The sequence below is a fragment of the Myotis daubentonii genome, chromosome 19, assembly GCF_963259705.1.
Source record: "Myotis daubentonii chromosome 19, mMyoDau2.1, whole genome shotgun sequence".
NCBI lineage: Eukaryota > Metazoa > Chordata > Mammalia > Chiroptera > Vespertilionidae > Myotis > Myotis daubentonii.
The window spans coordinates 23,704,163-23,719,699 of NC_081858.1; the positions used below are offsets into that span (position 1 = coordinate 23,704,163).

The following is a 15,537-nucleotide window of genomic DNA, read 5'->3' on the forward strand; positions in this document are numbered from 1 at the left end:
TTCGGGATGCTATTGATTTTCCTCCCTCCTGTTAATCAGAGGGCTACCGTAAATTCAGAGAGATCCGGGGTAATTAAAATGGAGCCTGTAAATGCTGGTGAAAATTCTCATTAGCATCTGTCTTGTGTTCGGGGCAGCGACAGGGAGGTGGGGGGTGTTTTTCGCGGGGAACGTAAACACCCGTTTCTTTTCTGGCCCTCAGGTGGGTCAGGGCGCGATGTCCTTGTGCCTTTTCAAGAACCGCGCGGAAAAGTGAGGCCAGTCGTGGACACGTGGAAGAGATGCCTAAAGAAGAAGCAGTGAGTGTGCAGAAAAACGGTGAGTCGGACTTGCTCAGATGGCTGGAAGGGAGGGACCTGGAAATCCCCACACATCAGGGTCCTGCCTGGAGCCTTCACAGCCCCCCAGCCCTCGGCCCACATGAGGGCGGGCCCTGGAAATGATGTGTCAAATGCCATGGGCGTCTGTTGTTTGCCCTGGACCGGAATTTATCTTCACATCGTCTTTATTTTCATATCAGCACCATAGTTCTGTTTTGAGAACCACTCACTGGGCTTGTCAACCAAAAGGTTCCACCCTCCTCTGCCCAAGAGCTTTGATTGAACACTGCCCACACCACCACCACCACCACCACCATTTATTCCCAAAGAATGAGATACACGCAGATGCTCCACCCTTCGGCAGCCTCTCAGACCATCTGATTTTTCCTGCTAAGTTGGTTCGAGGAGCATTTATTGAGCACCTACTATGTTCCTGACCCACCGTTATACACTGAAAAAAAAAAAAGTGGGGGACCAGAGAAATGCTATGCTTAAGGGGGTCGTGGGAGCAGGGAGGAAAGGAATCTGACCCAGATTGGGGGATGGGTGGGAAAGGCGGGAGGGTGGCCGAGTCACACTTGAACTTGAAATAATGAGTCTCAGGAGGCCTGGCAGAGAGGCGGCAGGAAGAAGGGCAGCCCAGGAGGCAGGAGCAGCGCGAGCAAATGTGTGGACCTGAGAGACACCCAGGGTGCGAGGGAACGAGGAACAGGAGAGGGATCCAGATAGCGGAGTCTTTACAGAAATGCTGAGACCCTCGGCCCTCAAATTACAGGCACTGGGGAGCCATGGGAGGCTGTAGATTTGGAAGCAGCCTTTATGCTGGGCATCAGAATCCAGGGTGAGCTGCGGCTGCTTTAGAGCGCCGGGAGGTGGGGCATCCAGGGGAGGAAAAGCCTTTGTTTGGCAATTTTCCCCCCAAGCAATTTTGCTCCGTTCCCTTCCATCACAGAGAAACCTGAAGTTAACGGCAGCACATCACTGCCATGGTAACAGCGAGAGAAACAAACAATGCGCGCGCCCTATAAAACCGTCCGTAAAGGCTGTTTATTTTTCATACCATTATTTTAATAGGCGGGGATGGCAGGGACGGGATGGAGAGCAGCAGGCTTTAATGGTGCCGCGCACGTCGCCGCCTTTTCTCCAAACGACTTGCAATGCTCCCAGACACTCAGACACTGGCGCTTAGATCATGCCTCTGGCTGGGAACTCCCGCTGCTTCGGAATCTCACTGCTGGGAAGCATCACCTGCTCCCTCGCCGGAAGGGCGGTGTGTGCCAGTGGTTATACCCTTCGGCTGGAGGTCAGACAGGCCCGGGTTTGAGTCCCAGTTCTGTCACGCTTACTGATGGGTGACTGTAGACAAATTCCATCACCCCCTCTGAGCCTCTGTTTAATGCATCATTCATTCATTCACTCATTCATTCATTCAATATTAAACAAGACTGCACTGAAAACCTCCTTGTGCTGATAAAGGTCCTTGAGTGCATGACGCTTAGAATCTCATGGATGAACACAGAGATTACAGTACGCCTGCCAACACCTCAGTAAATAAGGATAATTTTAGGTGGCGGCACTGGCGAGGAAGGATTGAAACCTGAGGACACTCCCTCTCCGGCTGACCACAGAAGGATAACCAAGAGCCAGGGGTGTGTCTTTGAGGAGGACAGAGGGAGCGAGAGCGAGGGCCTGCGAGGCAGCCCTGTTTGCAGCCGGAGCTTCACCCAGGGAAGCACAGAGAAGTTCAGACAGGAAGGAGGGGCCAGATCCGCAGGGCCCTAGAGGCTAGGGTAGGAGTTCGGGTTATAATAATACCACCTCCACGGGCGGTTGTGAGGATGAAGGGAGACATCAAATGGCAAACTCCAAGCAGCTGCTTAAAAATATCAGCTTTTCTTCTCACCGCGGCCACTGTGGAGCCTATCATCTCCCAGGTGTGGAAGCCAATGCCGTCAAGTGATCACATTTCAGAATGAGGGGTCATCTTTCTAAGTATGTCCCTTTTTCATATGAATGAACAATCAGAGAGGGCCGGGGGGCGTACAGACGTCACACAGGAGTTAGGGGGGAAGCCTCCGGGCTCTCCGACAGCTACCCACTGTCCCTCGGGCTCCCGAAATCACGCCCATCCATGAGGTCTGATGGGAAATTCCTTGGCCACTGTTCCTGCTGATGCTGGGTGAGGCTCCCTCCGAGGGAGGGAAATGGATAAACACAGACTCTCCCTGGGAGCCTTGGGGTGGGGGCAGGGGGACCTCAGACATCAGTCCCCCTCTTCCTGCCCTATTCTGTCCCTCCCGGGACCACAGCTGCCTTTCGGCTGGGGAGCCGGGAGAAAGGGCAGGGCGTCTATCGGTCAGCAGTGCCCACCGCAGCCTGGCCTGTCAGGGTTCCCTACTGAAGAGACCGATGAGGTCCCAGAGGAAGGCGAGGGTAGAGGATGTTTCTGCAATTGAACAGGACAGCGCTGCCTCGGTTCATGTCCAGTGAGTGTCACGTGATAAGTGGGTTAGATGGGCCAGGTCCCCGACGGGCTTGGGGGTTTTCCTTATTCTGTATCTGAAACCTCAGCTGGACTTTCTTCTGGGCCCAGACACACAGACACCGAATAAACCCGACTAGAGAAGGGCTCTTGATGGCCTTTGGGCTGTGTTTCTCACCAACCATCTGTATGATGCGCCATAATCTCTCCTACCATCCCAAGAACCCTCGGAAGTAATTACTAGCACCCCTCGCTTCGTACAGACAAGGAAACGGAGGTTTAAAGGTGATGCACCCAGGAGAGAGCTCTGACTCGCACTCAAGCATGTCTGACTCCGAAGGCCGCGGGCGTCTCACAGGAGCCCGTGGGCTTGTTCTTTGAGATCTGAAAATTGTGGGTGCCCCCGTTCATCATGCCAAGCGAGGACAGAAAGATACAGGGCACCTTTAACTGATTTTTCTTTTGTCACCTTTGAGACCCGAAAACATAAACCCAGGAAAAATCTCCCAGCCGGGTCTGCAGGAAGGTAACTGGGGGGGTCCCCTCAGAGCCTGTGGGGGTGTCCCTGGCTTTCAGCCTCCGCCGCGTTCCTGACATGGCATTGCTTCTCCTTCTCCTCGCCCAGTCGAGCCTCTGCAGGCTCAGCTTGTCTTCTGTACACTTTCCGTTTGAAAATAAAAGCATTGTTGCCCTGTGCGGTTTAGCCAGACCGAGAATTTCCACGGAAACCAGAGGCGGAATCGCTTCTTTCCAGGTGATACGAACACGCTGGATGGGTGGTGGCTGCGTCAAAGTGTCAAAGTGGATCGTTCCCTTGTTAGCATCGGGCCAGAGTGAGACGGGACGGCCTCGGGCTTCCTGCACGGACTGCACGGGCCAGACCGGGTTGAAATCACAGGATGGGAAGCCGGTTACACGCTCTGCCTGCCTTTCAAAGGCCCGGCGTGGCGTTCTCCTGGGCTATCCTCTTGCTGGGGCATTTCTTTAAAACTCTCTCTGTCTCTTTTAAGATGTCTCCTTTTGTATTTTATTTTTACTCCAAGACAAAAGATTTTCTTCCTCCTCCCTTTTTGATGTAAACCTTCCCCCTCAATGATGTAAACCTTCCCTGGCACCAGATGTTCCTGGGAGAGAAATGTGATGCCGGCTTTGGGTGGGGCAGGAGGATGAATAGAATGGAAACCTCCCACATTGTATGCTGATGAATGGAGAGCGCAATTACCGAGGACAGACTTCCTGGTTAATTACGACCAGTGCAGACAGAGGATGGCATCGCAGACACACGATGACAATGGCTACCATTTTCTGCAACAACCCTGCTTCAGCCCCAGACAGGCACCTGCTGGGTTCTCTACTCGAATGTGCTTTCTCCCCCCCCCCCCCCCCCCCTCGTTCTTCACAGGTTACCTCCATCTCACCTTTCACTCCTCTGCTTACATGCCTCCTACTCTAAGGGGCTATTTCCTGGCCATTCAAAAGGAACCTGCCTCATTTACTCTCAAATCCCCGTGTTTTATCTTCCTGGTAGAACTCAAAGCTCTCTGACATTCTTACTTGTTGAAGGGTTTCCTGTGTCGCTCTCTCCTGTACATGATAAGTTCCGGAGAGCAAGGACTTTGTCTAGTTCATTTGTGTGTTTCCGGTGCCCAGAATAGTGCCTGGCACATTGCAGGTGCTCAAAAGATTTTTTGTTACAAGGATGGGTGAATGGATGGATTGATGGATAGATGTTTAGATGGATGGGGAGTTTACTATATGCTACGTACACAATCCTAAAAGCTTATAGTGATTATCTCGTTTCATCTAAATGACAGCCTTTCTTTAAAACAGTTTCAGAGAGGTTAAATCGGTTGTGCAAGGTCACACAGCTGTTAGGAGAGAAAGAATTCAAATTCAAGTCTGTCGGGTTTCAAAGTCCACCTGTAATCACTCTGCTATACTGCTTCCCCTGACGTAGAACATTGATCTTGGAAAGGATTTGGGCACTGGTGTTGCCAGACTTCACTGGACTGTCAGATCTAGAGAGCAAGTGATAGCGTCTGCTGCAGCACCTAGCACAGAGTTTGGCACCAAGTAGACACTTGATAAATAGTAGGTGCTCAAACAATATTTGTAGATAGATGGGATGGAAGGATGAATGGGGAGGTGGGTGGGTGGGTGGATGGATGGATGGATGGATGAGTGGATGAATGGATGGATGAGTGGATGGATGGATGGATAGGTGGGTAGATGGATAGGTGGGTGGGTAGGTGAATGGATGGATGGATGGATGAGTGGATGAATGGATGGATGAGTGGATGGATGGATGGATGAGTGGATGGATGGATAGGTGGGTAGATGGATAGGTGGGTGGGTAGGTGAATGGATGGGTGGATGGATGGATGGATGGATGGGTGGATGGATAGGTGGGTAGATGGATAGGTGGGTGGGTAGGTGAATGGATGGGTGGATGGATGGGTAGATGGATGGATGGATGGTTAGGTGGGTGGGTGGGTGGGTGGATGGATGGATGGATGGATGGATGGGGAAACAGTCCTAGAGAGCCTGGTCACCAGAGAAGGAATCAGAACTCAGAACTCCTATCCCAGTGTTCTCTCTCTCACAAGACCAAACTTCTAAGAATGAAATTCACTGTTTTTCCTATAATCTGGACTGGGCTATGGGATCCTCTCTACAACCCTATGAAATAAAGGCTGTTGTATCCCCTGGCGTCACAGGAATATTATCTATTTGTGTCAGTCACCCCACATGAGAAGTGTTATTTTTGTCCCTTTTTATCAGAAGAGGAAAAAAAGGCCCAGGAAGGGTAAATCGCTCGCCCTTCTTACACAGCAGGGAGAAGCGAGGCCACGCTTTGTCTCCCCTGGACCGATTTTACCTGCACAAGAGCCGACATACACAATAGACAGAGTTGCGGGCACGTCACCTTCTCTGCAGAGACGCTGGGAGTTCCTCCCGGGGAGCTGTGGGTAGCAGAAGGCCACCAGGGCACCGGAATCCAGGCCAGAGGTGCCCTGTGGTCATAGAGAGAGTACAAGCCCCAAAGGGAGACCAAGTCCCTTTGCCTCCCTGAACCTCAGTTCCTTCATCTGGAATGAGTGTCAAAATTGTGGTGGGGGAAGACTTTCTGCAGAATTCCATTCCTATCATGGGCCTTCTTCTTTAAACAAGCAAACAGACCCCCCAAAAAAACTCCTCTTAATATTGGACAAATGGAATGAGTAAATCCCTGCCCATGTATTCAATGGGTTAACGGTTTATGGTGTCACTTCTTCCATATGAGATGCCGACCGGCATGCAGGCAATGACCTTCTCAGGGCTCGCGGCCTTTACCTAAAGGAGGGACTCGGCTCTGCTGCAGCCTCCTGGTAAGAAGGGGGCGTTGAAGCACCAGAGAACAGCCACCGGACGATAGCACGGGGACAGCCATCACACCCTGGGAAGCCGTGTGTTGACTCAGACTGGGACCTGCTGGGTCCCGCCACTTCCTGGCCAAGTGACCGCAGCTGGGGGGTGACTCTCCTTGTGACTCACGTGGAGACACCACACCTCCCGGTCATGACATGGAAATGAGCGGCCGGGCACCGTGTGGACACACACGGTAGATGCCCCTGGCTAACGGTAGTTTTTTTGGCCTCAGTGCGGAGCTGGCCTGTCTGTGTTTCTCTCCCTCACGCGCTCTCTTCCCCTTTCCCTCTACCTCCCTTGCTACCCAGCTTTCCACTCAACAAGCATCACTGCGCACCTACTGCACCTCAGCCCTGCGCAGCCCCGCGTGGTGATGAGGAAGGCAATGGAGGTCAGGCCGCACACAGCTCCCAGCCCAATCCAGCAAAGCCAGGGAGGGCTCCGCCCCCCCCCCCCCAGAGGAGGAATGAGCTCGTATGCACCCCTTGCCTCAGCACCCTCTTTCTAAAGACCCATTGGCTTTGCTGCCAGGAACGGGAACTTCGCAGAGCCAAAGAGTGGGTTTTATTGGGGGCTCCCTGTCCCCCAGAACCTAATACAAGTCTGGACCTGTGGCGAGTCCCCCGTAAAAGAGCATCGGATGACTGAATGAGGGCGGGAATGGGGCAGCTTTGGGTGAAGACGGGAGGTTGTTTGATTCCCTGGGCCTCAGTGCTTCCTCTCCTCCCCTGTCCTCCTCCACCTACTCCCAGCTCACCACTCTGCGGCTGCTGCAACCTTCTCTCCATCTGCTCCCTCTGCCAGCTCAGGCTGCCTGTGTAGATAGGGTGGCAAGGTGGAGTTGGGGGAGGGAGGCCAGGGCTTCTGTTTGGGGGGGAGGGGGGAGGGGACCTAGGAAGCTGGCTGGGTTTACAAAGCTAGGCCACACCATCTCCAAGCCTGTCCCATTGAGCCCTTGGCTAATGCCCATCCCCAAACATCTCCCCGTCTTCCTCATCTGTTGTACTCACCCACCTACCCCCACCCCCACCACCTCCATTTGTGGAGAAAAGTCAAGTTGCTGAAAATCAGGGCCGGACACCAGCGAGGCAGATGAGGGTGGGCCTTGAACTCCAGCTCAGAGGGGGAAAGGGCTGCAGCAGGGGCAAGGGGCTGGGCTCTGGGGTCCTAGTGACCCTGGGGAGGTGAAAGATGGCAATCAGATGAGAGCACAGATGCAGTTCGCTTACAGCCTCTGGTGGGGCTTGATGGGGCACGCAGCCCTCGGTACCGGATACACAATTGTGTAGCCATAGGTAGCGGTCCAGGGAGACGGACAGCTCTTGGGATCCACAGAGTTTGAGACTTTCTGGGTTATGGGGAGGACTCATTTCTGAAACCGGGGAGGGAAGAGGGCTGGCTGTGGCCCCAAGGGGCCTGGGAGGGCTGGATACAGCGGGGAGACCTGGGCTTGGGACCCCTCTGGGAGGCTGGGCGAGGGTGCGCTTCAGGCTGCTCACGGGCCGTGGGTGCGCGGGCGCTGAGGCCTGCACCTCCCCGCCTGGAGATCGGTCGGGACACGCTCCAGCCTCGCGTGCGGGCGCCGGGCTCCGGGGGCCTCCGCCGGGAGGCAGCGCTCGGCCGCCAGGACGCGGGGAGAATCGGCGTTAAACTTTGCAGGGCCGGCGGGCCCGCGGCCAGAGGAGGAGGCGGGCTCCGGGGCGCAGCGCCCCTCTCCCCGCGGCCGCCCCTCCCTCCCTCCCGCACTCGCTCCGCACCGTCTCGGCCCGGCCCCTCCCTCCTCCGCCCGCTCCGCGCCGCGCGGCTCCCGGCTCCTCCTCACTCGCCCGCCCGCGCCCAGCGCAGCTCGGCCGGAGCGACTGCGGGGCTGAGCGCTCGGCTGGCTCGTCCGCCCGCCCGGGGGCTCGGCGGCTGCCCCGGCCCGCACCCCTCCTTCGCTCGCCGCCCCCCTCCCTCCCTCCCTGCCCGGCTCCCGTGCTGTCTGCCGCCCGAACCCCGAGGCTCTGCGCTCCCCGCAGCCACGATGCCAGCGGCCCGGCCGCCCGCCGCGGGACTCGGCGGGGTCCCGCTGCTCCTCGCCCTGCTCCTGGGGACCCCCGCGGCCGCTCTGGCGGGAGGTAAGCGCCGGGAGGGGTGGGGGTGGGAGGGGGCAAAGTTGGAGTGAGTGTGGGGGCCGGGGTCGCCGCTGACCCGGGCCGTGCGCGCGCGCCACCCGCCGGGATGGGGAGCGGGGTGACTGCCCACCTTCGGGGCCGGGCGCCGCGTCCCCTCGGCCCGCGGGCGGAGTGGAGGCGGGGATGGGTCTGGAGGACCCCGACGCTCCCCGGCCTGGGCTGCGGGGCTCACTCCCCTTGGCAGCCCCGGAGAACCCCCTCGGAGTGGGTGGCTCCGAACCCCAGATGCCCGAGCTCCCCGCGACTGCACCCGGGGCTGGCGCCAGAGAATTCTCACCCTTTCTGGGGGAGAAGGGGGGCTGACCCGCTCTGCAACTGAGGACTAGACTCCAACAGCGCGACGGGAGGGGGGTGAGGGGAGCACAGCTTTGCTCCCTCCCTCCCACTCCCGGACCCCATGCCCCACCTTGAGTCTGGGTGCCCAGGGACCGGCTTTTAGGACTGATCTCAACCAAGTGTCTGGGAGCTGGACTTGGGTGTGGCTTTTGCCTGGAGGCCCGTTGAGGGGGCTCGGGGTTCCCAGAACTTGGCCGGGGTGCTGTGGGGTGGGATAGGGGGAGAGGAGATGCTAGGTCACAGTCAGGGACCTGAGCGGGCTCCCCCCTGCTTTCTCCCCATCACGGTCTATCCAGCGCCTTGAAACACTATTAGGAATTGGGGGAGGGGTGCTGGTCTCCCCCACCACGTGCTTGTCGTGGGCAGGGGGCCCCACGTTCAGTGGAGGGGGGTGGCTGCTTCCCAGACCGGGAGCCGCACCCTCTTCTCCATCCCGCTCTGAGGTCCCCCAGAAAAAGTTGGGGAGGGGGTGGATATGGAGAGAGCGGTACCGCGCCTGACTCCCCCCAAGCTAACCGGTGAGCCTGGAGGGTTGGATCAGGTCACTAGGAGACACCCTGCCTCTCCCGAAAGGTCCAACTCCCTTTCCCAGAAACGCGCTCCTCGCGTGGGAAGTGCAGGCAGTTGCAGGGTCTGCCCAGGCTGAGGACAGTCCTCCAGCGCGCGCTCTGCCTGAACTGCCGTGACCTGGGGTCCAGGGACAGGCGGCCCCTTCTGGGGGGGCGGGGGGAGGCACACTGGCTTTCAGCACCGAAGGCCACTGACAGCTCTCGGCTCCCTGGGCCTCAGCTCTGGGCCCCTTTCCCTTGAACTCTTCCCCAAGGCCTGGAGTGCCCTCCACAGCATAAATCAGGCATTTTATCCCCCCACCCCCACCCACCCCGCCCCCTTCCCTTTAAACGTGGAGGCAGGAATGCAGAGCGAAGGAAATAATTCATCACCTTTCGTTTAACAAAGCATATCATTCAAGAACCCCCCCGCCACGTAGGCGGCGATGGTATTCACAATGTACACCAGGTCTGGGTGGGTTCTCTGGGAAAGATGGGAGAAGAGAATCCGTTTAAATAAATCGTTTCCACCACAGCCTGCCCTTCCTTAATTAGCTGTCGCTTTCCAACAATGGCTCGGTGGCCTTGAGCAGAGTCCGGATCTCCCTCCCTCGGCCCCTCCTTTTCAGTCTGTGTTGTGAGGAACACACACACACACCACAAAGGACTGAGAGCTACCCAGTGGCTTGCCGGCTTCTCTAAAGTGATTGTGCCTCCAAAGATCACAGTCTTCAATTCACCCCCCTCCAGGAGGAAAAAAATGTCTCATTGGCCCATTTTGAATTGTTCTCCAAGACCAGGATTTCCTATCCTGCTCCCTTTGCTGGCTTCCACCACAAAATGTGTGTGTGCTCATTTTAAAGACGTTTTATGCTGTTGTTTTTCCAACTCCACACGAGGGCCAGCCGGCATATATTTTTAATTAACTCCGGGCCACCACCAAATTAAAGTCAACCGATGTAGTACTTCAGAAGGCTCATTAATAACCCAGCTGTTCTGACCGGGAGCGTCTGAGTCATCAGGAGGGAGGGTAGGTAACCACTGGGCATGGCCGGCTCTGAGGGTGCATTTGGAAACAATGGACCTTCCCCCCTTCCCCCCCAATAAATTCTAGTTTTTTAACGTGGAGCCCAACTTCCACGAATGTCGGATGGAGGACCAGTCTTCTCTGATTCTGCCTGGCAAGCCAGTCCTTCTGTGAGCAGTGCAGTCAGGGAATTTGAAAATACTTGAAAGGGACTTGTTGCTACATTCTCATGCAGGTCACGTGACTTTCCGGGCCATTTTGCTGTAAGGCATGAATAAGTATAAAGTGTAACTTGTTTTTGAAGAGGCTTCTTATTGTCTAAGATATGCACATGGGGAATAATTGTAGCGACGTGCTCAGACTGCAGAGCCCCGGTGTAATGTCTTTGCTTTTTTTCTTTTCTTCTTCTTCCCTTGAATTAATAAAGCAAATTGAATAGTGCTCGATGCACTCAGATTTGCAGCTTCCTCTAGTCCCTAGCGCGCGTTGTTGTTAGATTCACTTAAAGACCATTTTCATTATGGATCGCGGTTCTTTTCCGTGGAGTTTTGGCTGCCCCTGCCAGGGGGCCACCTGATCCAAGCTGGAGGGATGCTTCTCGTCTTCGTGGGGCTAGGTTAGACATCAGGAAAATAATGTTGTGTTCCTTTCCCCTCTCTCCCAAGGCGAAAGGATGTTCCTTGATCAGAGTGGCTTGTGTTCTGGTTTTGCTCACAAGTCCATTCCTGCTGTTCAAAAAGCTGTTGGAAAGGGCTCCATCTCTGCAGCCCCCAGTGGCGCAGACCTCCACTAGGGGCGCTCACCGCTATCGTTGGTGACTGAGGGCAGAAGAGGTGAATTCGGGCCTTTGGGGCCACCAGGTGTGTGCAATGCCAAAGGTCAGCAGAATGGAGCCCTCCTGAGCTTGGACATGACCTCACTATTGCCTCTCCCCTGTCCCTTTCTGCTGACCACAATGGATTCTTATTTCTCAGAGAGATATTATCGGTGACACGGCAGAGGCTGTGAAAAAGGGGAAGGAACGGTGGGAAGGGCAGGAGGACGCTCCAAGGAAGGCAGCGGTGGGATAGAGTTCAGCGGCCCTTTTTATACCAGTTGGCGGTTCCTTCATGGACCCAGAGTAAAAAAACAAACAAACAAACAAAACAAAACAAAAAAACCAGAGAGGTCATGGTGAGGCTGTTCTGGGTGGGGGTTGGCTGAGCTGGGTGCTAGAATTAGATTTATCGGGTTTTGGTAAAGAGCTATCGTGGTTTTGGAATCAGAGTGACCTCGGTCCAAGTCCAACCTCCTAGTTTATGAATGTGTGACCTTCATATCTTCTCTCAGCCTTTATTTCACCATCTGTGGAATGGGGTTTGCGGGTGGGATTGATGGTCCCAGCCTGGAACAGAGGTCGTAATGATGGCATAGCAATTCCTTATCCAGTTGCCTGGCACATAATAGATGCGCAAGGAATGCTTGCTTCCGTTTCTTCCCTGCTTTCCCAAGAGCAAATGGCTCTGATTGAACCATTCCGCTTCTTCATAGGTGCCAAGAAACCAGATCCCCGCAATTGGTGTGACCCAGATGTTTGCATGAATATCTGGCTAATTTAGGCCACAGTACAAGGGGTGGAGGAGGGGTGAGTGAGTAGCCACGGCACCTCTATGCTGAGAATTTTGCATTGCCTGGTGCCGACTCTCTGCCTTTCCCAAACCCTCACACTGCATCTCCTTGAACCTCAGTATTACCATCAGGGAGCAGCGTTCATGGTACCCCAGATGTAGGATGGCAGGTTAATGGTTGGAAAGAAGACATAGATGGCATAAGACATCTACTCGCGCATTCCTTTATTTATCATTTACGGGGCACTTCCTATGCGTGCCCCTGGCCCCGTGCTGGGTGCTGGAGACATACGATGAGGTCCCTGTGCCAGCAAAGGGCAGCCTGGCAAGAGAGAGCTGCAGGTGGACCACCCGCGCCCATGCTGCCTGGCACGTGCTTGGGAGGGCGCTATTAACGTGCTACAGGATCCCCCCGCCCCATGAGTGGGTTCGATTCTGGCCAGAGGGAGTCAGCCCAGGACCCCCTGAGTAGGGAGCACGGGCGCTGGCCCTGAAGGGATGTGACAGGGCCCAGCAGCCAGAGGGGAGCTTTCTGCAGTGGGTAGTGGAGATCCCGAAGGAGGTTTCCCTTTGGGAACACATCACACACCCCTGGAATTGGAGAGGGGGGAACCAGGGGGGAGGGGGAAGGGGGAAGGGGGAGGGGAGCAGACACACACAAGCTCATGCGTGAAGCAGATCATCAGACCTGCCAGCTCTCCTCGCAGTCCCTGGGCTCCCTGGGCTCAGAGCTGGAACAAAGGCCCATGAGCCGCGGTGCTCACTGTTGTCCACTAGAGGTTGTGGTGACACCAAAGGAAGGAATCCTCTGGAAGACAGCCAGGCCCCGGCGCCAGTGCAGAGGCAGCTCGGAGCCCTGGGTAAGCGCTGCTGTGCTGGATTTGCATATTTGCATAACCCGCTGGCGACTGCCTTTCCTCTGACTCTGCCCTTTGGTGCTGGTGAAGTAGGGGGTAGGGAAGGGCAGGGCTGCTTTTAGGGGACAGTGAAAGGATGGCGAGTTCCCAGGAGGTCGGCGGACCCACGTGACATCATTTTCAGCGGACCCTTGACCAACATGGGTTTTAGGGGCACTGACCTCCCCACCCCTGAGCAGCCAAAAATCCAAGCGTAACTTGTGACTCCTCCAAAACTTAACGACTGAGAATCAACCGATAATCGATAACATAAATAGTCGGTTAACAGGTTTCATATGTTCTATGGGTTATACAGTGTCTTCTTACAATAGAGGAAGTTATAGGAAAGGAAATGTTATTAAGAAAATCCCAGGTATGTACATTTTTACTGGGGAAAAAAATCCGCCTGTCAGTGGACCCGCACAGTTCAAACTTCAGGGAGGTAGGTGCTGGCTGGCATGGAAGGCCAAGGGCCCCAGACACCCGCAAGTGTTCCTTCCCGGGCTTGTTCTGAGAGAATGACACAATGTAACACGGCTGTTGGCCATTTAGTGGGGACCTACTGTGTGCCAGCGGCCCGTCCGTGTGGCCTCGCCCAGCCTATCAGGTGCTATCACTAACCGGATAGTACAGGTGAGGAAGCGGGGTCTTGGAAAGGTCCAGACACTCGCTCAAGGTGCCATGAACCATCAGGGCGTCAGGATTCAAACCCAAGACGGTTGGATTGCAGACCCAAGCTCGTTCTAGATACTAGGGTCTGCGGGCGTCGGTGTCACAGAGCAGCGGCCACATGGGGAGCTGATACACGCTTGGAAACCAAGGTGGTCTGACGGGACTGCAGGGGGAGAAGTGTTTTCTCGCCCAGGAATCAAGTCCGCTCGCCACAAGGAACACCAGTTCATCCCGGCCTTCCGTACCCACGCTGATGGCTTCTGGCTGGAGTGTCCTTCTGTCTCGCTCATGCTGTTCCTTCGGCCTGTGTGGTCATCCTGGGTGGTTGCGTAGCTGAAGGAGGTCAGAGAACACTGGGTGAAATTCCCAACTGGCTGATCTGAGCAGCATGATCTTGAGCTTGAGTTCTTGGCTCCTCTTTTGGCCTTAGATGCAAAATGGAAGGGTCCTGTCTCCCTGGCAAGATTGCTGAGAATAGTCGATGTGTGGAGATGTGTGTAGCCCATAGCAGACACTCAGTAAAAATTGGCCATGTTGCTGCTTGTTCATCTGATGAGCCCCTATTCATCCTTCAAAACCCAGCCCCTGATGGTCTTTTTCTGTGAGACCTTCCCGTGCCTCTTTCCTCTCTGTGACAGTTGTGTGGGATCCTCTGGGCCCCCCATCACATTGTATCCCTCTATTCTGGGTAACATACGCACTGAGAATACATGAGTTACCATGATATGCCTCCTCCCACTAGACAAGGAAGTCTTCAAAAACCTCCATTGAACCGTATTCATCCACATGTTTCTTAGCCTTTATCCAACCCAGCATAAGCGCTCAACCCATTTGTAAAAACCTCGTTAAATTGCCTTTCATCTTCATCTCAGTTGCAAGGATGTTCAATCAGAGTCCTAAGATCTGAATTTAATTTCCCACTCTTTCTCCTGCGTCTTTGTGGTCTTAAGAAGCCTGTATGAGCCCCAGCTCCTCATCTGAAAATGGAAATAATGATAGTGTTGCTATGAGGGAAAGCGATGAGATAATAGATGTGAAATCACTGACGAATTCTACAAAAAGAGAATTAGGAAGATGAAGAGAAAGGAAAATTAGAAGAGGAAGCAGGAGAGAAATACACTTTGTACAGAGGGAAAACCACCTTTGTGCAAACACCGAGCCACCAGACGGGCCATTGAACGGGTCCTCCCTGAAGACATCTTTCTCTCTTTCCAAAGAGACTATCGGCTGCAGTTCTTTGCCCTGTGGCTTAGCTCATTCCAAAATAGAAACATTCTGGGCTCAACCAAGGTGTAGAGCCTGCCTTCTCTTGGGTGCCTGGCAGCTGCCAGCACAGCAAATGCTCAGCTAGAAACGTGGAAAGTACAGCAAAGCGAAGAAAACCCCCGCTTTCGCGTCAGAACAACCTGAGTTTAAACCTGTAGCTTTCTGTTAGCTGCGTGACCTGGGACAAGGCGCTTGTCACGTGGTCTTGGACCTTGGACCTTGCCTAGGGGCGATGGTCTCTATACTCTGTCCAATCATGTCATTGGGCGGGAGAGGCACTGGTCTAGACGGGATTTGCAAAAACAATTTAACATGGCACCTTCCTGCTGTCTGCAAAATGAATCAGATTGTAGAGGCTCTTCAGGGCCCTCACCGGCCTCGGTCCTCTCCCTGATGTTTTCATCTTTTGAGGAAAGAGACCTGCAGACGGGAGGGGACTTACTTCCTCAAGGTCCTACTGCGAGTGAGTGGCAGAGCCAGGACTCGAGCCTCTGACTCCCATTCTAAAGTGACTTCCCCCCTCTTTGAAGAACAGTGGCCTCCCTGCTCTCCTCAAGTATATGTCCTGAGACCCCAAGAGATGTGGCCATGGACGCCTTCCAGGCATCTGTCTCCATTAAAGCAATGCCATCCGTTGCCCAAATAGGGTGGATATGTCACGGGCCATGGCAGGGTGACTACAGAAAAGGTGCCTTAGTAGAAGCTGAAATCCAGCCAGAGCTCTCTCCCCCGCTGACTTGGCACCTGAGCCTTGGAGACACCAGTGGACCAACCAACACCTGGGAAAGGTGCCACCCAAAC

General features: G+C 54.9%; 1 protein-coding gene across 3 annotated transcripts in view; it reads left to right on the top strand.

Annotated features, from left to right (window-relative positions):
- Nucleotides 1–8,067: 8,067 nt before the first annotated feature.
- The window catches only part of SEZ6L (seizure related 6 homolog like), a 132,080-nt gene continuing 124,610 nt past the window's right edge, over nucleotides 8,068–15,537 (top strand). For all 3 annotated transcript variants that reach the window (XM_059675859.1, XM_059675860.1, XM_059675861.1), the window contains exon 1: nucleotides 8,068–8,327. In XM_059675859.1, the coding sequence (XP_059531842.1) occupies nucleotides 8,234–8,327 (94 nt within the window). In that variant the 5' untranslated portion in view covers nucleotides 8,068–8,233. The remainder of the gene's footprint in view (nucleotides 8,328–15,537) is intronic.